This window comes from Malurus melanocephalus, unplaced genomic scaffold, assembly GCF_030028575.1.
Source record: "Malurus melanocephalus ecotype Western Australia unplaced genomic scaffold, MMel_1.1 scaffold_273, whole genome shotgun sequence".
NCBI classification, from domain to species: domain Eukaryota; kingdom Metazoa; phylum Chordata; class Aves; order Passeriformes; family Maluridae; genus Malurus; species Malurus melanocephalus.
This window is the reverse complement of record NW_026623505.1, coordinates 582350-609439: the sequence shown is the minus strand read 5'-3', so window position 1 is coordinate 609439 and position 27090 is coordinate 582350. Positions and strand designations below refer to the sequence as shown.

General features: G+C 37.6%; 1 protein-coding gene and 1 long non-coding RNA gene across 6 annotated transcripts in view; one reads left to right on the top strand and one right to left on the bottom strand.

Moving 5' to 3' along the window:
* The window catches only part of GABRG2 (gamma-aminobutyric acid type A receptor subunit gamma2), a 62540-nt gene extending 56758 nt beyond the window's left edge, over positions 1 to 5782 (bottom strand). The window contains exon 1 of the mRNA XM_057376203.1: positions 5676 to 5782. Coding sequence (XP_057232186.1) covers positions 5676 to 5782 — 107 coding nt within the window. The remainder of the gene's footprint in view (positions 1 to 5675) is intronic.
* LOC130579422 (uncharacterized) overlaps positions 1 to 27090 on the top strand; it is a 219209-nt gene that overhangs the window by 115039 nt on the left and 77080 nt on the right. The window contains exon 1 of one of the 5 annotated variants that reach the window (XR_008965995.1): positions 8812 to 8824. The exons of 3 other annotated variants lie outside the window; for them this stretch is intronic. This is a non-coding gene — a long non-coding RNA (uncharacterized LOC130579422). Of the gene's footprint in view, positions 1 to 8811; positions 8825 to 18927; positions 18943 to 27090 lie in introns of those variants that run through there. One more of the 5 variants, XR_008965994.1, reaches the window with a different exon arrangement.

Below are 27090 nucleotides of genomic sequence, written 5' to 3'. Positions count from 1 at the left end.
TGAGTTATAATTTAACTTTGGGTGTTTTCCCAGTTCTTAGATGAGCACAAAACTACCTGTAAGAAACTCTGCTGGATATGTCCTGGCTTTTCCCTCAGCAGCAGACTGACTTCATTGGACCAGGGATTATTGAGAGGATGAAACAAGGCCTGTCATGTGAGAAGATTCCCAGAACTGCTGAGATTTTCAGCATTAGGTGTTTTGGTTTTTTAATAGGCAAAACTAGGAAAATTGACAAATAAACGTTGTCATTTGTATTGCAATGGAAATCTGTTTTAAAAAGTGCAACACTAAATAGGCTATGGAGCATGAAAATAAAAAGAAAAAAAGAAAAAAAGAAAAAAAGAAAACCCTTCAGCTCTGACATCCTATGTCATGTTTTGGGGTTTCTTTTCCTAGCCTGTATATTTATGTGTATTTATCAAGACTCCTTTCAGTGGTGTCCAGCAACAAGGTGAAGAGTTATGGCCATAAAYTAAAACACAAAAGTTCCACCTCAACATGAGGAAGAAATTCATGTTAAGAGCACTGGAACAGCTGCCCAGGGAGGTTCTGGATTCTCCTCTCTGGAGACATTCCAAACCCAAACTCTGGACACATTCCAGTATCACCTACTCCGGGTGACCCTGCCTCAGTGGGGGATTGGACTGGATGATCCCCAGAGGTCCCTTCCAGCCCCAATGATTCTGTRTTTCTGTGATTTTCTGAGCTTGAATTCACATTAATCAAGCCCCCAGCTACCACACTGTCCTTCACTGCCAGTCTCAACCAAGCCACCTCCTTTTGTAAGGTGTTTCTGTGAGTGGAGCTGCAGGTACAATGGTGTGCMAAGCCACAGTTCAGATCACACTGTGCCAACAGAGAGCCCCAGTCACTCCAGTTATCCTGCTGGATGCTAAGAAATAAATAATCCAGTGATCACCTAATGGAATCCCTGTATATAGGAACATATAGAATTTGTATAGCCACCTCCTTTTCTGCATGAAATGTTTCTGTGGAGCTGCAGGTGCAATGGTTTGCATAGCCAGATCACACTGTACCAACAGAGAGCCCCAGTCACTCCAGTTATCCTGCTGGATGCTAAGAAATAAATAATCCAGTGATCACCTAATGGAATCCCTGTATACAGGAACATGTAGAATTTGTACAGCTGGAGTGGCTGATCCTCACCACAACCAGGGGAAGGCTGCAGGGTGCTGAGCCAGCTCCAAACAAACCTGTGCATCTCTCTGCAGGACAGTACCATGCAGAGCTATTGACCTTAAAACTGCCTCTGCTTTGGAACATGCTTGAATGGATTTCTACAAGGTCYTGTGGAAAATCAACCTTCCTATAAGAATGTGCATCTGTCACTGCTCACCTGTGTCTACTGCTTTATCTAGTATTGATAATTCATTATTCAATTCACAAGTCAGTTCTCTKTTGGAGAAAGTGGTGGTCATTACTTATAAGGAGTTCAAGTGTACTAGGACAGAGAAAGACTTGGAAAGAGTTCTCCTTGACAAAACATTTTCTTCTTTCCCTTTCATCCATTCCCTCCTATTCTTCCCTTTTCAATTTTTGTGCTATTGTTACAGAATTTAGTGACATATGTCAATAGAGCAAATGTACCATAATTGAAAACAAGGCTACCACAATTCAAATCAACAAGATAATTTTTCCAGATCAGCATTAATCATGAACATTTTGAACTTAAGACCCTAAAGCATGACTTGGATGGCAATGAAGACATATAATATGAATGAAAAGGGAAATATTGCATTAAATGAGATGATTGATTTCCTAAGATATTTTTACTGTMGTTAGTTTCTATAGGTTATATTAACAAGTTTCACTTTTTGGATTTTCAAAGATTCAAACTTTCTGAAAGACACTTTGCATACTCACTGGGGTATTTTAGAATACTTGAGTTTTGACATGCAGATTATGTTTAGGTGGTTTAGTCACTAGAATAGAAGTTAGTTTAAGGGTTTCCTTATCCATATTTCTAAACCATAGTTAGAAAGTAGGGAAACAGTGRCTGTAGTCTTTTTTGCCCCATCAAGTGAGAATTTTAATTTTAAAATCCAGTTTAGGTCAGCAGTTTTGGTATTCTCTTTATGTCAGTAAGAGTTGTTCTAAGCTTGTGTCCCAGCATTTCATGTCAYAGCAGCTAGGATTGTAACAGAGCTATGAAAAACTCCAAATTTGGCTCATCCCCCTTGTTCCCCTGACGTGGCCAAGGAGTGCAGGCCCTGTGCCCACACAGCCTTAGCTCTGCTGRAACAAACCCTGGAGTCTATTGATTTCCTGGGATCACAGTCAAGGATCAAGTCATATTTTAACAGCACCTAGGTTCACATCTTCTGTCACAACRCTTCTTTAAAGGGGACCAATCCTTGTGAGGTGAGAAATTGTCTCTTGCTGAGCAATATTGATTAATACCAAACTGATGTTTTACAGTAATTCTAAGTGACTGTCCATCTGAGGGATATTAATCTCTTTTAATCCTTGTTATTATATCACATCACTTTACAAGAGAAAAACAATTTTATTTACACCCATGTTCAGTAATTTTCTAATAAAAATGCATGCATTCACTCAGGCACCAAACTATTTTAGTCCTAAAATGACTGCTTAATTTATGGGGTTTTTTTTTATCTGTCTTGACAGTCTGCAGTTTTAGGCATGTRAATGCAGCATAAAAACATTGCCATGAAATTACTTGGGCACTAACAAATTGTAGAAAAAACTCCACATTTCCCATCTGAACATTACTTTGCATTGTGTTCATGTGTTTTTTTTTTTTGCTGGCAATTTGTTAAAACTCTGCAAAAAGAAATAATAAACCCCATATATAGTGTGCAGATTATAGCTTTAAACCATTTTGAAACTTTGCTGGTGAGTTCTATTATATGTAATGTGTTAAGTACCTATGGTGTGTTCAATAAGGACAATCAAATAAGTGGTCCCAATTAAGTCACATTAGGTGTRCAAATATTAGYTTATTTATAATYTTAAATTGTCTCTAGATCCCACAAKTTTTAATGTACAATTTTCTGAAATTTGGAGCTTGATATGACAATTTTTCCCTGAACACTGCTCCAAGTCCATGTGTTGGATTGCACACTGCTGTTACAGTGGGCTGAGGGAGAAGGCCAKGAGGGAACTTCATGCAAGAAGTTTGCAGTACAGTTATTAATGTTGAGAAACCAACTGGAAGAAGGCACTTCCTAAAACTTTAGTGTACCCAATTATAACAATGTACTTTATGCATTTAATAAAACTGTTACAAATTCTTGTAAAGGTAAAATACAGCAGAACAAATGACATTTGTTCTGAACTCATTCAAATAATGATTTGTTGCATTCAGTGCTAGAATTTTAGCGACTTCCATTAATGCCTGAGTGATGTCTTAACTTCCCTCTTCTTTCTTCAGTCTTCTAAATATTAATGATTTTTTAACAATAAATTTCTCTATATAGCATTTTTTTTTGTATTAACGGGGTTCAAACTTCTGCACAGTAATGATAACCAAATGTTTTCAATTACTTTGATCAGATTCTGCAAATTCTTAAACTTCTGTGTATATTCAGATGTTTAACATGGAGCACCTTTGGCAGTGTTCAGTTGGCCCTTCAGAATTTCAGCGTCCAAGAAAAGTGACACACAATACAATAACATTCCCCTTCTTCTGAAGTGTTTGATGAGTTTTTAACAAAGAAAAACTTTCATCTTGGCTAYAAATAAATGGTATCTAAGCTCAACTTTTATAATTCAGTCTTGGTCCTTGAGTTTCCAAAATTATTAATAAGATTTCTTCCACAACAGGAGGAGGAAAATGTTCTGATTGTTAGAATTTAAATCATATTTGCATGTTGACTCATTTGAAATGTTTCTGTAAAGCACTAAGAATAGTTTACCCTTTACTTGTAGCTATTATTTCTCTGTCCATGATTTATTATTTAAAATCATGAGGTCAGGAGGCTGTCAGAGGAAACCATCTTGGCTATCTGATAGCTGTGAACAGAAAACAGAACTTTTTTGCTGAGATAAAATTTTAAGTTGCATTATGAAGGGTTTCTTTTAAAGCTTATGAAATAATTTTGGCAAAATTCCTCTGAGGCGATGCTATTCTGAAAGATGAGTGAAAAGAAGGAAGTGTGCTATAATAAGTATCTGGGATTATTTTAGTGGAAGTTTTATGTCAAAATAATACGAAAGCCTGTGCCATAAAATCCTGTAAAAATTTAATTTTCCATTTCTGTATACAGATAGTAACCATAACTGGTTCTGTAAGGGTCAGACACACCTCACACCTGTCTTAACTCCCAACACCAAAGTACCCTCATAGTAGATTCACACACCAAAGTACCCTCATGACAGGCTCATCAAATTTTATTTCATTTTCTACTCAATTTTCAACCAGTTTTAGTTTCTTCTCACARGAATTCTTTACAAAGTTCTTTTTGKGTGAAAAAAAGTTACTTGAAAACCCGGCAACTTTTAATTTGCCTAGCCAATCATTTTGGCCTTTGAATTGGCTTAGAACTGAGATCCTGCTATTGCAGGTACAAAGTCTAATTTTTCTTAAACAGATAAAGAAAAACAAACAGAAAGAACCAGCTTTTTGGTACAGTGGTGCCCGGGTAAAAGGAAGGAAGAGGAAGGAGGTAGACTTGAGGAGCCTGTGTGAATCCAGCATTAGTAGTAGCAAAGAGAGTGAGCAATAACTCCTCAAAGATAGCAATGCCAACATGGTTTGTGCGGCTGTGGGGAGCCTCCACGGCCTTTTGCCAGGCCCACACTTTGCCGTGCAGGGATGTTTTCTGCTCTAACCTGCTCCATGCCCAGTCCATCCCCACGTTTTCGCAGGAATGTCTGCTCCAGCGCAATGCCTGGCACTGCAGCAATCCTCCCGCCCTGCGCTTTCCGCTCATCCACACATGCACTGCTGYTTCCCCGGCTGCGGGGGTATTCCCCCCTTCCCATTGAGCTGGGATGCACCAAAGCAGCGTGCTCGGGTTGTTTGCCAGCAGAACGTGCCGGCTGTGGGGGCAATCGCTGCTGGAACATCGAGCTGCTGCCATCCCGAGCGCTATCGCATCCCTGCCTGGGCACCGCGCGGTGCGGGGATGGACCGGGGGCTGGAGGGACCGGGGGGCTGGGACTGATCCCGCAGGGCTGGGATGGACCCGGGGGGCTGGGATTGACCCGGCAAGGCTGGGATGGACCCGGGGGAGCCGTGCGGAGCCGTGCCGGACCGCATCCCTGTCCTTGGTGCTCGCCCGGCCCCGCTGTCGCCGCACAGCCATGATGGGGCTGCCGCTCCGGCACGGCGAGCGCGGATGGACCGACATTGTGCCCAAAAACACAGCACCCCTGCACCGGCCACAGCGATTAATTCACAGATAAAAGGCTTCCTTAATATGGCACCAAATTCTGTGAACACCCCGGCGCGTACCACCATTGCACACACGCCCGCTGCTCACCCTCCCTGCCCGTGCCACAGCGACAACAATTGTAAGAGAAATAAAACATTCTAAGATCTCKGCTGCTGGGAGATGGATGAACGCAATGCCGCTACCCAAACCTCTGGCATTCTCACCACAGCTCAGCAAATTCGCGGATTCTTCACCCCCCCAGCCCTCCCTCTCCCCCCACCCTCCCAAACAGAATCAGAAAGCACATCTTACCACTGGATGAGAGAGAGGAACAGAAGTGCCCGCACCATCATTTTGAGAGAAAATGCAGRATTCAAGGATGCCGTGCTCCCCAGGCTTGTTGGATTTGAAGGAATCATCTCTATTCCACCCCCCCCCCAAGCTTTTTTCCCCCTTTCCTCTTGGTTGCAGATGGATCCGTCCCCTTCTTTAATTTTTTTTTTTTTTTTTTGGTAGTAGTTCTCCCCCCTCCCTACCAGGTCCCGTCAGTGGGATGAGACATTGCGCCCAGCTGCGGGAATTAATATGCAGGGGAAGAGAAATTAGATCTGCACAAGCCCTTTGCAGATATAATCAGAAAACGTCAGCTCAGGCAGCAGGCAGCAGCTTCCAAATCTAGGGAAATAATATAATTGGGAGAAAAGGAAAAAAAAATAAAACCCAAACAAAAAGCGAAAATCGCAGACACTCACGGAATAAAAACAGTCAAGGAAAGGAGCACATACACATTTACGGAACCGCTGACACGCATGCAACAAAATCCAATAAAGCAACAAAGAGTAAATGAGAGGGGGGGGAAAAAAAAAAAAGAAAAAAGCAATGGAGCTTCTGCCTGAATGCAGATTAACTCTGAGGTCAAAGTGGAAATGATGCACTCTGCTGCAGCACAGATTAACACATGCGTGGTGTCAGCCGGGGTGCTTTTTAACCTTTGATTACACATATGCAGGCAGCCTGGATTTTCATTTTGGAGCCGAGAAGGATTTGGCAGGCATAGAAAAGGAGGCTGGAAGGAAAAGCTTGCCCTGTGCCGCTGAGCATCCTCATTTTTCTAAACAGCCTGGAAATCGTGATTGCAAAGGGSGAAGAAAAAATGAAAGGATGGACGGGGGAGTGGAAAAGGGAGGGATGGTTGTTGCTAAGTAACTCAGGAAATGGGGAAAGCAGCATTGGTGGAGTCAGTATGAATGAGGTGATTTAGTGTGTGATAGGATTAGGGGGAATAGGCAAGATTCTTATCTCCCCTCCCCCTAATAAAATGAGGCTACCCAGACACGGGAAACACTTCCTGGCCAGAGGGGAAACACTAGAAGACCAGAAAAGATGAGCGCTGCCAAAATCTGGAACCAGAATCCCAAATTCCATTGTCCAAAAATGCGATTTGGCAACTAYAAGTGGAGTAAAAAATTCAGGGAATCTCATGATTTCCTAAAGTAAGAGCACTTCAGTCTAAAATAGGTACTTGTACTGTGACCTACAATAATAATTTTTTACCTTCCCTATGTTTCCTGTCTAGATCAAAGTAAATATAGACAACAACAAGCCTACCCAATGGTATCTGTGAGCTGGAAGAATGGGAAAACATAATAATCAGGAACATTTTTTTCAGTTCCAAGCCTTTTTTTTTTTTTTTTTTTTTTTTTTTTAGTTACTCAAGGGAGAAATAAATAAATAAATAAATAATGATTCTAAAGAAAACTTAAATGAAGACAGAGTTGAATGTTCCCAATAAAATAAGAACTGCAAAATTTCCCGCAGGACTTAGTCTGGTCTGCACCAAATCTGACACTTGGATTCTGCTCAAAGCTTCTAATACCCTGTGCAATCTGTTAGTTCCCAATGTCCAAATGCAGAATGAAATTTATCCATCACAATTAGAAAMTGTAGTTTTTGTCTCAGAGTCTCTAAAAACATAGATCCAGCCTTCAGCCATCAAAATAATTTTTTCTATTTCCAAACACAATACATTTAACTTTAACAATAAGCAATAGATCAATATTATTAGTGAATGAAATACATTTTGGCCCGGGATAGGTCAATGATTATTTGAGCCAATATCTAACACAGTGACACAGTATTTTTATCAGTGTTTACAAACAAGGCAACAAGCTGAAAACCTGATTCTTAATATTTCCAGTCAATGGTCCTATTATTAATTATTTTATTCCTCCAACTTGTGAAATCCAGCCTCTTCAATGATAGCAAGCTATAAAATGCTTCAAATGCTCTCCCCATATCTCTCGTCCTCTCAGTGTTTATATATATATATATATACACATATATATATAGGTATATATGTRTAAATGTATGTACTCTTGTTCAATATCAACATTTGCTCRTGGTTCACTTCATTACCTGTAAACATGACACTTCTGTGGTTTTATTGCTGTAATCTCTCTCATCCGTTATCACAGCATTCCTTTGAAGGATGAAAATGCTGTGTATAKTTTGGTGAAGGAATCAAAATTGTTGATAGCTAGGAATTTGAAGTGTGCAAGCAGTTATTGTCTTGACTGCAGCAACTGTGTCTGCACAAGCATAGCAGCTTTACTCWGCACTTTGTTTACTGAAAATTTGTTCTGTTAGCAAAATCTTCATGTCTGAAAAGAGTTCCTGGACTTCCCACAAAATTRTTGTGCATTTTCACTCCAGAAGGTCAGCTCGTTATTATTGTTAAGAGAGGCAAGGGGTCTGCAACAGCAGAAAAACCTTCTGGGGTCAAAGCTTAAGAGATTTTCCAGACTTCCCATCACATGGGGGTATGTCAAAAAGAATTAGATACTGTAATACTAATCCTTGATTGCTCAGAGTTTATTAAGGTGTAGAGAGCATTGATAATATTATTGCTGTAGGTGTTTTATTAGCTGTACCTTCTATTCCCATTGTTAATTGGATGGCAGTGGGTTTTGACAGACAAGCAAAGTGCCTGAAGATTGTGTAGATTATTTGTGTATTTAGAGTTGCCATCACCATATTATGTCAATTTTTCACCTCAGACACATCTGCTTTAATTTTGATTTCAGCTGCCTGTGATTGACATTGAGGCACTGACTTAGGCCATGGGAATTGGGATTTTTGACCTCTGATGCAGTCAGAGARCCACACAATGGCCAAGTCAGGTTTTTGAGTGCTCCTAGTTAAGATAATTTCACTAATAAAATACTTGACCCCGATGCATAAAACTTATCCACCAACAATCAAGCAGTACCAATTTTGGCTGTAAATAATTTCAAATGCAAATTTGTCCTTGAATTTCTTTACAACCTCGGCCTGAAGGAAAGGAAAGTAAACACACATTTARTGCTTAATGAATTTCAATATTATTATATTATGCTGATAACCTCTGCTAAGAAAAACTTTGTTTATCTGTAGCAGATAGAAYTGCCATGGAAAACAAAAATGTGCCAGGCTGTTTTCTCTCTGAACACACGTCGTCTTTGAAGCACAGTGTTCTGCTTTCTGTGCCCACAAGCTCAATCAGACACTGATGTTTTAGAATTCCATCATAATAAATTATCACAAAGGATCAAATTTACATGAGGACACTGCCTGGTGTGAAATGTTTTCCTGACACCTTTTGTGTGATAAACCAATCCCACGTAGTAACTTGCCCATGGGCACAAATGTGGTATCTTCACAATGACTTCAAGTTCTTATGAAAAAAATATCTCATGAAGAATAATTAAACACAGAAGTGATTGTTCTAAAGAGATGCATTCTGTATCAGACTAGAATAATATTATGAGAGTAGCTTAGTAAATTTGGCAGACAGCTTGTTCCTTTACAGAGGGTTCTCAGYTCCCATGATTTCCCTGTGTTTGTATCCTTAAACCCAAAGAAAACACAGCTCTTCCTTACCTTAAAATTATTTCCTTCCTGTGTATCAAATACTAAATCATGCATTAGAAAGGAAGAACAGATACATGTGAAAAAAGCAAATGCAAAAGTAGGTGTTACARAAGATGCATAAAGTGAAAAAAAAGGACTCTGTCGGTGTCAATATCTTGCCAGATTGTCTTTTATCACATGCTCCTCTCTGCAAGTTCTTTCTGTTTCAGCTCGTAATTCCTCGTGCTGCTTTAGACAAAACCAAACAAACAAAYCACCAAAAATAAAGCCCTAATTTCGCTCTCTCTCAAGTGGCACATGATTTGGGCAGAGGTAACAGCTTTATATGGATCAGATTATGGATGTTTCCTTAAAGGCACAAGAAGGAAACATCTAGGTCATTAAATYCTCTATAATTATGCTTTATGGGACTATTTATTATATATCAAGTAATGTTCGGATGCTTGGAAAAATACATTAACTTTTTCAAATTATTTTTATCCTGAAATAAAATATCCTAGTTACAAAACAAAAACCCACTTTTGAACTGCATTTTAAAAATAAATTCATGTAAATCTATATATAAATATAGATTTTTTTTAATAGCAGTAATATCTTAATACTGAATTCCTGAGGAAAATATCATCCAATATAAAGCATTTCTTTGATGGAATTCTAGAATTTGATATAATCTCTCTTTTTTTTTTCCTTTTTCCATGGCCTATCTTCTAACACTTTTTCTGGTCATCAATAGGTGTAAAAAGGCACATCAAAACCAGAAAAACTAAACAGTGAACACTTCTAAGAGAAAGATAGGTCATGGTTTTATGCATTTATACTGCACATATGTGTTCATGGTTCTGCATGGGAGGATTTCATTTAGAATGCCCAAACACCTCGTTCTTTTAATCCATGTGCTCAAAATGCAGTGAGTTTTGAAGGAGTGGTATGGAGGTGGGCTGAACAAAAAGTGCACTAGACTKTGTGCTAGACTAAAATCATAGCTCAGAGATAATTATTGACTTCTTAATCAACATGAAATCTGAACCTTTCAAGGAGCTTTGTAAACCAAATTTAATGCCATTATTGCACAAATGTATACATTCATGGCAGTACTGAGCAGATGAACTCAAAACTATGGTGCATGGTGTATCCAACTATAGATCTGTTTATTTTGCCAAATGTAACCTAAATATAACTATTTGTTGTAGTATTAAAAAATAGTCCCTTCTTTATATTGAATACTGRTGCTGCTTTTCCCTGGTAAATATTGGACAGAGTCAGAAATATTGTCTATCATTGTGTAGAAGAATATGGATGTCACAGAGTCTCAAAGTAGGACTCTAAAGTGTATTTAATTATTTAACTGAAAAAGTGTTATTTAAGCATTGTTTCAGTCCTGTTTATTTAGAAGTAAGATGATTCACTTAAACTGTCAGAAGAAAAGAAAAAAAAAAAGACTAAATAGGTAAAAATAGTAATTCTTTCAAAAAAACCCTTCAAGCTGAAGCCAGCTTCTTAGAGCATTCAACCTACTGCATTTTTTTTAACAAAGCCAAAGTCTTGTGCTGCTTGGGAAATTATTTTTTAAAGAATTATTTTAAAGCTTARCGATTAAAATTGAGAAGTGTTTCCTGAGAGAGGCATGCAGCGGTATTTCAGGATTTTACGCAAAGTGAACATTTTAACAGATAGATATTAATTCAAACTGTATCATCAGGTTTCTATTTAAAGCAATCACTTGCTGAGTATCTGACTTAAAAGAAAAAATTCTGGTAGCCTAAATACAACCAAAACACAACCCCAAAATACTCTGTTTGCTTATGTGCTTTGATCTTGTGCTAAAACAGTAAAGAAAACAAGTTGTAGGCWAAGAGCTCTCTCACTGTGCTTAGATGTACAAGCTCCTGCCAGGAGCAGCCTTACCAAATGCTGTTTTGTGCTGTAAAATCTGAGATCCTGTTCTCATCAAACTCTTGGAGCAAACTTCACTCCCCATCTCCTGCTCCTGGCCTGGTTAAASCCWGACCTGGTTAAACCCTGACCTGGTTAAACCCAGGTCCTTTATGCTGAATCCTTGTGTGAGGAAACCACCACACCAAGGTGCTTTTCGAGTAGGTCAATGGTTGTTTTCTGAACAGTTTTATAAATGCCTAGGAGAAGTCTCTGCCTCACTGGAGTTTCAGAGAAGCACGAGCTTTAGGAGTTATTTATTGATAYGGGTTCATGTATATCATCTTGTCACATATTTCACACTGTTTATGCTGTTTAAAGAGCTCAGATCCAAATCCTGTATTCAAAACTCCCCATWCTCACCTTGTGCTGAATCTATAGGTTTATGAGCACTTTGAAACAATCCCAGGAAGGCAGACTTTGCTTCCTGTACTCATGACCAGCCAAAGGGGAGAGGACAGGGCTGGAGTTCTCTCTCTCTCCTAAAGTCACAGAGGGGGTGGGCAATGCTGGGCTCATTTCTGGGGTGATGACAGAATCTGTGCATGAAGGAAGAAGAAACCCTGTTCACAAAATGTGCACTTTTAGAGGGACAAATTGAGTTCTATTGTTCATAAATATGATTGTTGCCAGTGACCACTCAACCTACGTGCATCTTGTTTTGGATATTCACAGACATTGTGACTTGTAACTGTATATATTCTCTGTATATATTCTCTATTTAGCAATGAGATAGGGAGAAATACCGTGTGTACAGTCAGCACTAAATGCCAAAGGRAAAGACACATTAGGAATTTTGAAAGGGTATTTTTCAATAAATGAATTTGGGTACTTGAATATATGTGGATTGGAATGACACCAAACAGGTCTTCCTCCAATCAGCTATGAAAGAGCACATTTGATGAACTAATAGGCTTGAGAATATAATTTCATCGGTGTACACTCCCATTTGGCAGGATTAATGTGTTCTGTAAATGATATGTTTTTGTTCTAAGCCCCTGAATATATGCTTTTTCTTATTTGCTACTACAAAGAAATGATGCTCTTGAGGCTATTAAATTATTCATTTAAACTCTGAACATCTACAGTATTATTTTTATTTCTGGATGAACAATGAAAATTCTCATAGACCAGGAAAACAYGGTTCATTCATTTATTAGTTTTTCTCAATCTATAATACAGCAATAACATCAGAATCAGATGCTTGGTTTCTGCATKAGAAAAATACCTTGTCTCCCTTAAGGGAGTGATTACTTCTTTCAAAAAGAAGTGTTTGCTCAGTTTTTCCACAAATTGATCTATTTTTTTTTCAGAACAGTAAAGTCAAAAAATCCTGACAAGAGGCCAAAGGAAGCAGTTTGAARTGCACCCTTAGGAAAAGGCCCAAGCTCAACCCTCACAAAGTTTGATGAGAATTAAGAGCGTGTTTAACTGCAGTCTGAACTCAGGTCTTTGCACAAGGAGGTGCAACCTTCTCTTTCATCAATGCAGAAAAGGCCACTACTTGGTAGGAAACTTCAGTCTCAGAATGCCACTTTTCACAATTGTAATATCTATATTTTCAATATAGATATTTTTACTGTTTCTGATTTTCTCTCTTACCAAGAAAGAGAGACCTAAAGGTAGAAAAGGTGAGATGTGGCAGTAGAAATCCTGAACTTGTTCAGCAGGGAATATTTTAAGACAGCAGTCTCCAAGGCCTGTGTGACTGCAGACACTCAGGGATGCCATTCCTTCTATCAGACCCAGCATCACTGATTTTCTGTGGTCATTACCCCTTTGGTATAGAAAATCTGATTTGACATACACAGAAGGTCTGGCATTTTGCTTTGTGTTYGCTAACACAGAGCCAAAAGCTCTGTATTTCCAGGCCAGATTTGGTATTTCCTTCAGTTTACATAGTCTTAAGATCTATTTTGATGTGTCATTATCTGCCATGACTGCAATAYTCAAAGTCTATTTCCATCAGCAAGGCAGTGTCTCCTCCCAAAGTAAACGTGAGGAAAAAATTCCTGGCAGTTGTGCAGGACCAYGCTGGGGCACAAAAATGGTTTGATGCAGGCTGAGTGGGGTGGGAATGGCCACATAGGAATGGATCCAGGGAGATGAGGGCTGGGAAAGCCTTACAACCCTGCCAAGGGAATGTTATGGCCATTCTGTGTAACCATTGCAAATGGCTTTCGATTCTTTCTCCAAAATGTTAATGGATGTGAAAGGCCATAAGGAATGTTTTCTTCATGGAGGAAGGAGGCAGCTCCTTCCTTTAGGAAAGAAGAAARAACAACAATCTATGCTGATTCATTATACTAATTATGCAAGAGTAAGGATACACAAGAGTATASTTCTCAATAGAGCATCAACATCTGTTTTTCATATACACTTTGGAGCTGTGAGTTGATTTTATTTAGGTTCATCTTTTTAACTTTATATAAAGCTGCAGAAGAAATCCCATAGTTTAGCCGTGTTTCTGTTTGGGGTAAGCTCTTTTGATCTTTCAGCATTTTCAATGTTCCTTTTCTGTGCTGAGGATGCAAATGCATTTTGGGAGTGGTACCTGACAACAGTTCATGTGTGCTGGAAGGAGGATGCTTTTTGACCCTGGACCTTTAGTGTTGTGCCATGATAGTTTTATGGGCAAGCTAAGGATATGTGATCTAGTTCTACAAATTTCTCCTCAGTAATTTTCAGTGGTTTGCTTTTCAATTCAGCTGGATATGGAATAGAATTATTCTTTTTATGACTAAATATATTAAATGATCTGAATGGTGGAATAAAAAATATCCTTACTATATTCAGTAAGGACACCAAGGCAGATGCAGGAGGGGGTTTGGAATTGGATTAGACCTTAAAAATAAAAGAAGATTGGGAAAAAAAAAGGAAAAAAAATATTAATTTGAGAACTTTCAGAAAGAATGGCCAGAAGTCTTGAAAATTATTGTCAAAGGAAGCATGAGAAAAAGGGGTCAATGCAGTTTAGTYTGAGAGGAATCATGTCAAGTTTTCAAATATGTGCAGGTGTAATGAGGCATGAATAGCTGGCATTTCTGCTTTGTAGGATGATAGAGATTTATCACAGCTTCTTAGATTAATTATCTTTGGATAAGTCAGAAAAAATGTCCTGTGGTTGGAATCCCAGGGCACTGGAACAGTTTGCTGAGGTCAAATATGAGGTTTCTGCAGTGCTGCTTTCTGTGGCTGATAGGCAAGTGCTCTGCACAAACTAAATAATGGCTGAAATTAAAAGAGAATTGTTCTGTTAGGCTTTTAAACAGAAAAAAGGCAGTCTCATACATATATTTTTATCTGAAAGAACTAATGGAAATTATGTCATTTAATAGGCTAAAGGGCAATGAAGCTTTKGTTGCCACAAAGATAAAGGCATGCAATTTTCATGATTTAGATGGGGGAAAAAATTGTGTATTGCTTTCAAGATCAAAAGAAAGTACAAAGAAAAAAAAGTTATTTCCAAGGATGTTGTATAAAGTTCACAGCCTCTTTCCATCTCTATCTCTTAAGTTCAGTTTTGTGACATGGAAGTTCACTACTAAGCAATGACTTTCAGGAAAATATTCCTAAGAACCTGAACCTTGTTCCTTTTCATGTTATTTGATCTCGTATAACTTAAAACATACTCAGAACAGTGACTGCACTGAAAATCTCTTCAAACTGCTTGGACTACAAGAGACATGTCTTTTATTCTCTTCTCCTGTTTGCATATAGAGTGGGTTTTTTCACCTCTAAGTGACGTGGCCCATATACACACGGCAACAAAAATGAATTTGAATCATCCCTTCTCCTCTGAAATGTAGATTGTGTGATGATCTCAGTTGCAGACCAGATCCTAGCTTTTAYCTGTATTAACAGACCTCTGTTTCAGTGTTTCTCTATGGTTTTAAGCTTCCAAGAACCCTGTTGTCCCGATATAAAGTTCCTAATAGATTTTAAGCAGTGGCACATCAAGGGAAAAGTGCTGAAGTGATGTAGTTCCACATATTCCACTTAATAAGTCAARCACATTTTGAAAGAAACTGTGAAGGCTTATACTCACTGCTTTGCCCTTAACTTGCTACCACAGTTTATTTTCTCRGATGAAATAAGGTTTCAGAAGCTGCTTTGAGACCATACATTGGCAGGAAGTACAGAAATTGTGGGAATTTAGTGTTTGACTCTTTTCAGTACTATAAAGCTCTCAGAACTGGGACAGAGAATACAAAATCTCTCTAAAAGCCTGTCAGAGAAAAATGTAACTTATCATCAGGCTGAAGCCTGAGGCCTGGGCGCATTGTTGGGATGTTCTCAGGGAATCAGACCGGCAGGAAGGGGCTGCATGAGGTCTCTCATCCAGCTCCTACTCAAAAGCAGTGTCAGCACTGACTGAATTTAAACCAGACCTTGCTGTTCAGGTCTAGAAAAACATCAGGGTTAGAGATTTCCCAGCCTCGCTGTGCAATTCACCCCAGTCTTTAATTGTGCTCGTAGAGAATCATTTTCCCCTGCTTTGGTTAGTGACCCTTGCTGGCACCACCTTCTGAATTCCCCACGTGAAARCACTGTCCTGCTCCTCTGGGGGATCACTTATGTTTGCCAATTGAATAATTGCACAATTTATTGGGGCCCCAAAAGGGACACAGTGCTCCAGATGTGCTCTGATTCCACACAGGACAGGTCAAGGTGAGCGATGATCTCCTCATGGTTTGCCTTCATCCCTGCCACTGTTTCTTCCTGCTTCCCTCCCTGACAATCTCCAGCCCTGTTTAGGGGAGGGATTAGTCCACCCATTAGTCCATTAGTCCATCCCATATTCAGTACTTTAGGGCTATTCCTGCTGGATTTTGTGGTGTTCCTTCAGCCACTCGAAGCACACTGACACAGTGCCTCTGCTGGGGTCATCCTCAGGCTCGATGGTGCTGCATCCAATCTCCTTTAGTGCACAGTTTTGTAAACAACAAAATGCAAAATCTAAAGGCTCTAGCTAAATTAGATTGATAATAACCATGTTAATTTTTTTTTTTTTTAACACTAAAAAAAGAAAATTAAAAAAATTACTGTGAGGTACCATCACTGGCAGCTTCCCAGGAGTATATTTTATTTTGTTTATTTGCGTCTGCTTTGAATGCTACCTGTTTGTGCAACTTCTCATGGAAAAATAATTTAAAATAATGAATCTTAAATGCCTTTAATTTCAAAGGATGTTCATTTMGTTTCCTGGTTCTTTTACACTAAAGGCTTTATTATCAGAGGGGATGTTACARCTAATGAGACCACACAGTGATATGCTTGTGTTTCAACACAATCCCRTTAGAACTTCAGTAATTTAAACTGCATTTTGAAGCAAAAATATCTGAAAAGAAAGTTCAAAGAAATTTAAACATATGAAACACTGTAATKCTTAATCAGGTTGGGATACATATTATTATTGCAATGATAATAATAATTTTTAAACAATTTGCTRTTATTAAAGTTGATCATGTGAAAATCATGATTAGGCAGCATTGTCTAGTTTGAAATGTGTTTTCATTCCAGGGGCTTGGACTAAAGTAAATATTGATGTATGTATTAATAACAAAGTGAATTAAGAAAAATGGAATTAAACTAGATWCTATGAGAAAGCTTCATTTTGAATATTCCTCTATCTATTATTAAAATGGAAGTTAAATTAGGAGAATCCAAAAATGTATCCACTTGAAACTGAAGTGTCTTCTCCTCTGACTTAGCAGTGAATCCACCAGTGAACTGATACCACCAGAGACCATTCAAAGGAGACTTTCAAGTGCTTTTTAATTATTGGTTAGGTGTTACACATTCCTCTTGCTTTGGAATAGTGTCTCAGGAGCTGTAAACCAAGATTTATTTCACTGAAACTTTTGATCTTTTTTTCCTTCAGCAAATATTGATTTAATTTTTCATACTTCTCCCAAAGAACAAGCCAAGAAACTAATGGACTGCACACTTTGATCTTTGTCAGATGATGTCAGCAGCAGTGAATGTCAGGGTGAATCCACAAATAGAGGTTAACCTGCTGCTTTTCTCCCTGAGTGTTTAGCACTGGGCACCTGCAMCAGCATTTAAGCTAGAAGTCAAATGGAGATTAAATGGTTGTTTTTTTAAGAGATACTACTGAACTAAGTTTTGGTTCATTTCACAGCAATCCTGAGAAAAAACACAAGCAGCTTTTTATGCTTCTGAGTTAACAAGTTTGCATGATCACCAGGAAATTTGTTTATGTGTTTCTTGTCAGGTTCTATGTTACAGTTCTAAGAACCCTACACATATAGAATCCAAACTGAAATTTCACAGACCTCACAGGACATATGGGAACTCAAAAAATCAGAAATTTTAACTTGTTCCACAGCTGATTATCCTACTGGCCATGGAACAGTTCTTTCTGAGGAAATGGAATTCCTCACTGCACTGCCCATGGATTGGTTTGAAGTGCCCTGGAAGGGGAATGTGCAGCTTCCCCAGTGCTCGTGCATCATTGGGATATGAAGGGATTTCAGGCACAGGGTATGGTTTGTGGGTTGTTTTTTTTTTTGTTCTTTTTTTTTTNTTTTTTTGATTTTGGTACTCTTTGGGTTTGTGGATATCATGTTCTGTAATCTAAGACCACTCTGACTCCCAGTGACACATCATTCTTTGACCCTGCTCCACTCAGTTGCATTTCCCAGGTGTTCGTTCCAGCTGCTGCTCAACAGCAGGAATGGGAATGTGGACATTTTTTTTTCCTTCCCAGGGAGGCAAAATACTACTTAACACTRTTTAAAAGAGACAACAGATGGGGAGACTGTTTCTCAAAATAATCCTCCCTAATGGACATTGCAGTCACAATCCTGCAGAAAGGAGGAGGAGAAAAAATCTCTGCAGCATCTGTGAAAGGAAATCCTGGGAAAACAAATAAATTAGGCTCTTTTAAACAGACAAACGACTGCCCCAAGTTATTTATGCACAACAGCATTTGCTTAGTTWCTTCTTTCTGTTTTATTTATGGATGGTTTAACTGAGTTTTCAGATGGTTCTGTCAGATCACATTCCCAGCCCTGGTTCTTTTGCACTGCTTCAATGTATGGACAGAAATTTGCTTGAGCAGCTGGGGAATTCTTGGCATCAGGATCCCAAAGGTAGTGCCAGCCAAGCTGAGGCCACTGGTTCCATGGTTTTTGCCACTTATCCCTGTCCTTTTCACCAACGTGGAAAGCAAAAGGCTGAGAGAATTCACCCTTTTCCTGTTTGCAATGCCATCACATATACAAATCTATCCCGTCACTTCTGCTCTCCTTTTGGCAGTGAATAAACTATTAATCTGTAAAACTTCACGGAGTTCTAGTGCTTTTCTCAAACAATTTTTTTAGTGTAATTAAACCATATTTTCTTTATTCTATTTGTTGATCTGGGCAGTGACTCATATATTCCTTTGTAGTGTCTAGAGGCTAATTATACTCCTTGTTCTATGTTGTAACATTCATTACAACTGTTCTCTAACATTTTGGTTCTGTTTTTATGAGCAGATAGTTCTCTCCTTTTTCACAGCTATTTTTCAAAAATCTTGCTATTTTTGGAATTTGCATATTCATTGTTTGATTGGGTCTATTAAATTGTATGGAAATAAACATGGATTTTCCCTGTAGCAAAATGTCACAGAATGAGCTCCAGTGCTGCTAAAATCAGTTAAACTAGGGAAAAAAAAAAAAAAAAAAAAAAAAAAAAAAAAAAAAAAAAAAAAAAAAAAAAAAAAAAAAGAGTGGGCTGGAAATAGGAATAAGAACAGATGGCCTAAGTTAGCATTTTTAGATATTATATTACATAAAGTGGTAGGAGGGAAACTAAAGAGGTAAATAGCAACCTTTTTAATAGTAGAAGTGTTCTGTTGATACTCTCTCTTTATTGTATGGATATGGAAACTGCAAACCACACTGCTAAATAGTACAAATTTCAACACTGAAATTAATATTAAATTGGTTAAATTGTAATTGTAAGGATACCTACAACAATTATGAGAATCTCTGTGGTTTTTAAAGACTTTTGCGTTTATCTGAAAGAACACATTCATTATTTTATATGATCAGATCTGCACAATAATATCCTTCAGAGAYACTCTGCCACACTGTGTCTCCAAAGGAGTGTCTGCAGCTTCTTTCTTGAAGCTGTCTACCACACTTCATGTGTGACTTCTCCAGAGCCTGACTCTTTATTTAGGAGCTCAGTTACTACCCAAACTTTTGTAACATTGCCAAGAAACTTCCAGTTGAATGCTGGCAGCACTTCTTATTTTATTGTGTGACAAGAAAAACAGTGTAGATTCACTTGCCTTTTTTTCTTTTGGGTTGTGTTCTTTTGTTTGTTTGTTTGTTTGTTTGTTTTTTGTTTGTTTGGTTGGGGTTTTTTTTTTTTTCCAGGGAAAATTTATTCAATGTACTGGCTGGGACAAGACAAAAGCCTTTTTTTTGTGTGTGTGTGTGTCAGTATGTGGAACCTGGACCCCATCCTCAGGGGATTGTTAGATTGTCACTGGCATCATTTTAGAACACAACCATATATATAAGATTAGAGAATGTAGGTCATGTCTAAAAGCGTAAAGGAGAGTCCCAGAGATGCAATGATTCTGAGATTATCTGGGGAGGTGGTTAATCATTCCATTATGTCTGAGAAAGTGGCAATCCAAAACCCTGAGGTATTTTGAAGTACTCAGCATTAGAGAACAGGTTAGGAYATGTTCTTGGGAAGTATGCAACGTGGATTTCCATTTATTTAGGTAGAGGAGGCCTTGAACCTGTGACAGAAATGAATTGTTAAAGTTGGGGTATTTTAGTTAGAGGAGAAATCAGCCATGTCGGAGATTTGACAAAACATCCTGCTCCCCTTGTGCTCCAAACCCACCAGCAGTGGGATTAGCCAGGGTGAGCCTGGGAGCAGGACACAGGGTGCTGCTTCTGATGGTGCTCAGACCTGGGARCAAAGGCAGAACAGGAGCATCAGCAATGTCCTGCTGGTCCCATCCCAGCCCCACAGCAGCTGAATGACCGCTCTCAAGGGTCACACATCAAAAACATGCAACCTGCACCTAAAATCAAAGCTCCTTCATTGCCATTGAATCCTCTTATGAGTCTGGGGAAATGCACAGAAGATATAAATAAGAAGGGAAGATGAAGAAAGGGTACAATGAAAAAAAAATAGATCCATGACAAGCATTTCCCTTCCAATGGTTGAGCATTTCAGTGAATCCATTAAGGCCCAAAACACAATTTAAGTTCCCTCTTTACACTGTAAACTTAGTATTGAAGTTAGATGTTCTTCACTAATTTATTAAYTAAGAAACTTTTCCTACTTATTAATTTAAGACATCCTGTCTCTCTATTCCTGTCTAAAGCAATTTTTAATACAAGTATTAAACACATTTCACTGAACCATTTAGTTTGGCCACAATGCATCTGTCCAGTTAGATAACACCTGAATAGCTGGTCACAATTTAGCCATAAACCTCCTTATGACTGTACCTATTTCATATCAAAAATCAGATAGTTTCATTATATTCATGGCCTTGAACAAAGTAATGCTCTCCTGCATTATAAAAAGTAATTTTCCTTTACCTTTTGATGTCTTTGCCTTTCCAAGAAAATGACATTTGCAGTGATAGTCAGAATGTCATGGGAATCAAAGTTCTGTGAGCAGCTATGCTGGGTCATGTTCATCTGTGCAATGAGAATGAATACATAAATGATTTCTTTATTTTTCATTTTGTTTCTGAGTTATGTTTGATATCATKCTGTTATTATATATCTTCCAAGAAGTATTTTCAAACAGAAAATGGGTAATTAAATTCCATAATTTCTTAGGATAACTCGATTTTAATGAGTGCTGTGAATGARGCTCATCATTAACATTTGAGCTGCCTGAAGAAACCATCTCTTCTTTGAGAAGCTTTGTCTATACCAGGAAAAAAAATCAAAATAATTTCCTCTGTGTTTGCTTCCATTTATGCTATTTGTTTAAAAGCACAGGCAAACATTGATAAGAACATGATTCAGATAAATCAGAGACAAAGGTGTTGATCTAGATTAAATATATATATTCATTGGTTCATTCAATAGATACATTAGGAACTGAAATGAAACACATTACAAAATGAAGCTGTGCTGTACCAGACAAAAGGCAGAGCCTCACTTCAGCTGAACTTCGTGTTCCTGAGCTTTAGCACAGTTAGGGCAGGATATTTCAGATTTTCAAGCAGTTTTTAGCTGTCTTTCACAGTATCCATAATCTTTCTTTTTGCTGGCCTACTTGGCTTCTCCCAGGAAGGATTCTGCTGGAAAATTCAGTGCAAGAGCTGCTCTCTCACGTGTTTTCAGTGACTTTTCTAGCCTTTAMTGAATTATGTTTCTGCAATAAATTCTGAATTTCTCCTAAAGCTTTTTCTGAATATTCTCCTGTCTCAAGACCAGGCAAGAATCTGTAAAAATAAGCCATCCATATAAAATCAAACACACCAATAATTTTTGTGGGGGATTTACATTGCATCAGAGGCATCATATGAAAAAAGACCTTAGGAAATGAACMTTTCAAAACCCACAACTCACTACCTAAACTCAACCAAAGATGTTTTTATTCTTTGCAGCTTTTTGGAAAGCCTCTCTTCCTATACTCACTCTCACTTTGTTAGACAATACTGTGCTCTAGCATTTAAATATCTCTTCTTTATCAGTGCTGTCTCAGAGTGATCAAAATTAATCAAAAGCCAGATAAATCTATACACAAATCTCTCCTTATTCAATTGTTGTAGGAGCTAAATGTATTTTCACATCTAGTCTGATTTACTAGTCTTTGTGCCATGTTTATTTTATTGTTGATATAATTTTATAATACTAAGAGGAGAAATATAATTAAAACAAATATATTATTTTGTACTATTTTTACTGTATATTGGCTCCCTCCTAGCAGGCCATGATAATGGTTATGACTTATTTCCAAGGAGGCCAATTTTATTTTGTTGCAAAATAATTTCTGTTTAGGCTAGTGGTAGCAGAGAAAAACTGAAGCCGAGAGACAATCAATATTTTTCTCATAGCAATTGAATCAAATAACACTATCTGTTAAATATAACTGGCTTTGATTTAAATGTTCCCATAAACTTTGTTCCAGCTCTGCTGAGCCTGCAATGTACATTAATCTGTCAGAGGGAGAAAAACACTTGTGGAAATACAATAAACAAGCCAAGGTGAAGAATCTGCCATTATATTATTGATCCAGCAGTGAGTCTGAGTGGAAAAAGAGCTTTAACTGGTCAGTTGTCATCCACAGTCACTGTCTGAAATGTGTTAGTTATTGTAGTTGTATTTTGCTTTTTGAGAACAGTGCCTGACTGCCATAGACCATTCATGTATGATATTAAAATAATATCTAAGATTCTTTTAAAAACTCTCTTCTAGTTCAGGAACCATACACTCTATTTTTTAATTTTAATTGAGTTTATTCCCCTTGATTGGACAGACATTGGAAGAAAAGTGGTGAARTAAAACTCAGTAAAAAACATGCCATGAAGGTTTTCAGTGCTGAGTATATTTGGTTCCTGTGGTTCTGGAAACCTTTCAGACTCTTTGCTATGTGCAAATCTATCAAGCAGCTGCTGAAGTCACGAATCCCTCTTGAGCCAAATCAGCTCCTTTTTTTCTTTTCAGCCACGGGTTAAAGGCTTTGTAAACACACACAGCAAGAAAAGTGAGATGTGTATTGAGTCTTTGCATTTGTTGGATACCAATAGGACAACACTGGTTTCATTTTTATTCTCTCCTTACTTTTGAATTCCTACATGCATTTAAGTTTTATTTTCACTCTCATATTTTTTATTTCCAGAAATAGCTTCTTTTCCACTATTTTGAATAATTATTTTCAATAATGAAAACAAGGGATACATGGATTAACTAGAAGGATTTTTCATTTTGGACAAGCATAATGCAATTTAGGAATTGAACAATTTTTCCCATGGTTACCATTCTCACATGAACTCCATTAACAATTAGAATGCCAATGGCTCATACTGTGCAGGAGAGTAGGAATGGAAAGTTTTAAAACACATTAAATTGCACTAAATCACAATTTAAAAAAAATAGTAATGTGTATAAGCTTGTAATGTAAGTAAACATTTTGTGATTGGGCATAGAAATTGGTGACAGTTTTCATGACAGGTCAGATGCTTCAAGAAAAGATATTCCTACCTATTGATAAGATTTTAGGCAGCAGAACACCTTATGAGCCCAATCTAAATCAATATTAACATGAAATAKTCACAATGAATACAGGGGAACACGTGAATTGATATAAAACGTTGATCTGTTAAATAATTTACAGTACCTCAGTACTTTTTTCCTGTTAATCTATCCCACTTTTAGATTATGCTTCCACTGAATTAACCATCATTTTTTCACAATRAATGGAGAACTTCTTTGTGTATACATTTTTTATTAAAACTGCATGAAAAAGTGATGGTTTCAGTTCARCTATCTAWCAGGAAAGGAAATATGAATTAGWGCAAACCACATAAGCCAAARGTTTCCTTCCTTTTTCTTTTTTTAAATTATCCAGCACTCGAAGCAATAGCAAGGCAACAATTCACAAATTTGCCAAAAGCATAGGGAAGACTTTAAGACCCTTCTTCTCTCTTTTCAGGAAAAAAAAGGGGATGATAAAAAAAAAAAAAAAAAAAAATAGAAAAAAAGAAAAGAAAAAAAAAGAGCTTCTCAAGAATCTCAGCCTATGGCACCTACAAAAGTGGGTGTCCAGTGCATTGTAGGGCACAGAGAAAGGTGCTCACTCCCCATTTCCCCTGTGTTATTTTGGTGATCGTGGGATGTTCTTTTGAACAATTCCTAAACTGAGGAAAAACARATCTGTAGTGTTGCCATCAGGCTCTTTGTTTCTAACCCCTATTCTAAACCAGATAAAAGTAGAAAAAATAATAGAACTTCATCTACAACCTATGAAAGTATCTGGTAAATTCCAGGTTATTATATTAATCAATAGAAGCAAAGATGTTTGACTTCTAGGCTTGATTCAACAGATGAAGGAGATAATACATGAGTAGGGAGATAATTTGGGGGGTACTTCTTCTGCCACCCCAAGTTTGTATGTCTCATTTCCCTGTCTGTAAAGTCAGTTAAAAAGCTCATGTGTTTCTCTGTTTTTTTCAAATTTTGTTGTAAGATCTCAGAAGTAATATTCAATTCTTGATGTACACGTGAGCTACGTGTGCCAGTTCTGTTCTCAGTCGTGAGTCCTTCTGTTATACAGATAAATTAAATAGCAGGAATTYAAATCAGATTAGGCTTGTAAATACCACAGAAATCTTTGTTAACCACTTGAGTTGTCCTCCAGTGCACAGGATCACATTGGCTCTCCCTTAAGCTCAAAATCAAGGTGGATCCTGTTAACACTGTGACATCATGACAGGAGTTACTGTATGCAGATTTGCCACTYTTAATCAAATCACCATTTCCTCTATCAGTTTGGTTGCATTATTAAGTGACACTTAGAAGTAATTTTGATGATTAAACGAGCTGTTTTTCACAACAAGCACGTAATTTTCTTTTTTCCATGGAGCTTACAAATCAAGGCATAATGTTCTGTACTTGGCACATCTATGCCAGGTGTAAGAAAATTGGTCTGGAGTTTTACTTCTCCTTTACCTTTAAGGAGATGTTTCCATCACTTGTAGTGTGTATTTCTCCTGGTTTTATTTCATAGTGAGGAATTATTTTGCTGCCAGAGGCATTTCTGACAATAAGTGGGAATAATTATTTTTGCTACTCATGAGAAGAAAATGAAGGTGAATATGGTGAGAAAGTTGGGGCTATCAGTTTCTTTTGGAGTTATCAACCATCACTGTGATACCAGGTGGTATCTAAATTTTTGAAAATTAATTCTAAAAGCCTCATGTGAGCAAACAGTAGCATTATTCTTTTCACTCAAACCTCCAACTCAGATGTTTCTCACATTCAATCTAAAAGTGAATGTGTAAGGAAAGTCTGTCTTCTTACCCTTCTTGTTTATGTGATTGAAGATCTTAAGAAAACGTAAGAGGCAATTGATATTATGACACCTGTAATAAATCTTTATATTACTAATTTTAATTAAAAACTAAATATATGGACTCTTAACCCTCYTAGTAACAGGCCTGTGTGAGAAATAGCAGCAACTCAAACTAYGAAGGACATTTCAAGCACAAATTTATTTGTTTTCCTTTGATGCAAGGCTTGAATTTTACTTTCAGCAAATAAACAGCAGTAGCTGCTACAATGATAAATTCTATTTATTAATTTGACAGGTAAGATTTAATCATAGAAGGAAGGAAACCAGAGACGTATTTTATTAGCAGAGAATCATATTTGCAGCTTCATTGGTATCCATTTTATATTATTTGAGCACTTTATTCTATATTTTCTATAGGTTTAGTCTGTTTACTGGAAAGGCTGGAATTTCTGGTTTTATAAAAATAATTTTCCAGCAAGGCAGCCAATGTGAGTAAGAAGTGAAAGAAAATMAGTGTATCATGCTGTAAATACATAAAATTGGATGAATTTAAGAAAACAAGTGATATATTCAACTCACCAGTGAGATTTTGCTTTTGCATCTCATAGTCCTGAATTATGCATGTCTGAATATCTTTACTCCTGTTTACAAATTTCAATTACAATATATTTGTTTTTCTGGTGCTTAGGCAGCCTTTGTTGCTTTTCTCCTTAAAGACTATTTCATTTTATTTTTAATAATGTAATTCAACACAAGCTTTTGGAAAACTCCACAAATTATGGAAGGAATTTCTGAAAATGACAAGTGCTGTCATACTCATCAAAGACAATTTCCATCAGTACTAAGTGCTTTACTAAGGCTATGTCTTCAGAACTGACAGGTCAATATCTAACTTCATCAGTTCTATTAAAAATTAGAGAAACATACACATATTAAAAATTCTGTTGGCTGAAAACATAGTATTATTGTTCAAACGTCTGCAGCAGTGTTACTTGATTGTTCTTTTTGTAGCTCAATTTCAATTTTAGATTATGTTTAAAATTATCTACTGTATTCTTGGTATCAACTGCCAAGCACATGATATTCTGGAAAGCTGAAACTGCTAAACCTCTTCTGCATATTTTTTTTCCTAAATGTTATACCTAATTTTAGCACTGCTAACATTGTCATCTTGCAATTATATAGGGGCATATACAGCATGACCCRCAAATAATGTATCAGCAAAGGGTTTTCCCTCCTACAGGCTTCTATTTCAAATGCTTCATGAAATCAGAAGGTATGTAAAAGTTATTCTGAGCCACTAGCCCACCTACAGCATGTCACTGTGGATTGCTGAAAAGTACTATTAAAAAAAGGAATTTAAGATGGTGAAGAAGATGGGAGCCGTTACATTTGTTGTGACGGAATTTGTAAGATGTTCAGTTTCATGTGTCAGTTAAAAGCAGAAGAAAGCAGGAATGTCATATTTCAATCCACAGCTTCCCCAAAGTAGTTTCATGAGTTATTACATTGCCAGCTGCCAGATGGTCAGTGTCTCATCTGAGGGCTTGGATAATTTATGGAAAATGACATTCATTCGTTTCTATCAAATTTTTTATTTAGGAACAACTTGAGGTTTTTCTCTCTTACTATTTTTCATCCTATGGATTGGGTGAGGAAATGAAGACATTTGAGATGTCCTGCTTGCTTTGGCCTGTGCCCAGGGTTGGTTTGAGCCTCTCCTGGATGGCAGAGCAGGATTCACAGAATGCACAGCCCTGAGTCATTAGGAGATGTCTGGCTGGGAGTGTGGAGAAGAGTGGAGCTGGGCCACCTGGTACAAAATTCAACAGCACATCCTTCAGCCTGGATTGACAAGATCCCACATTTG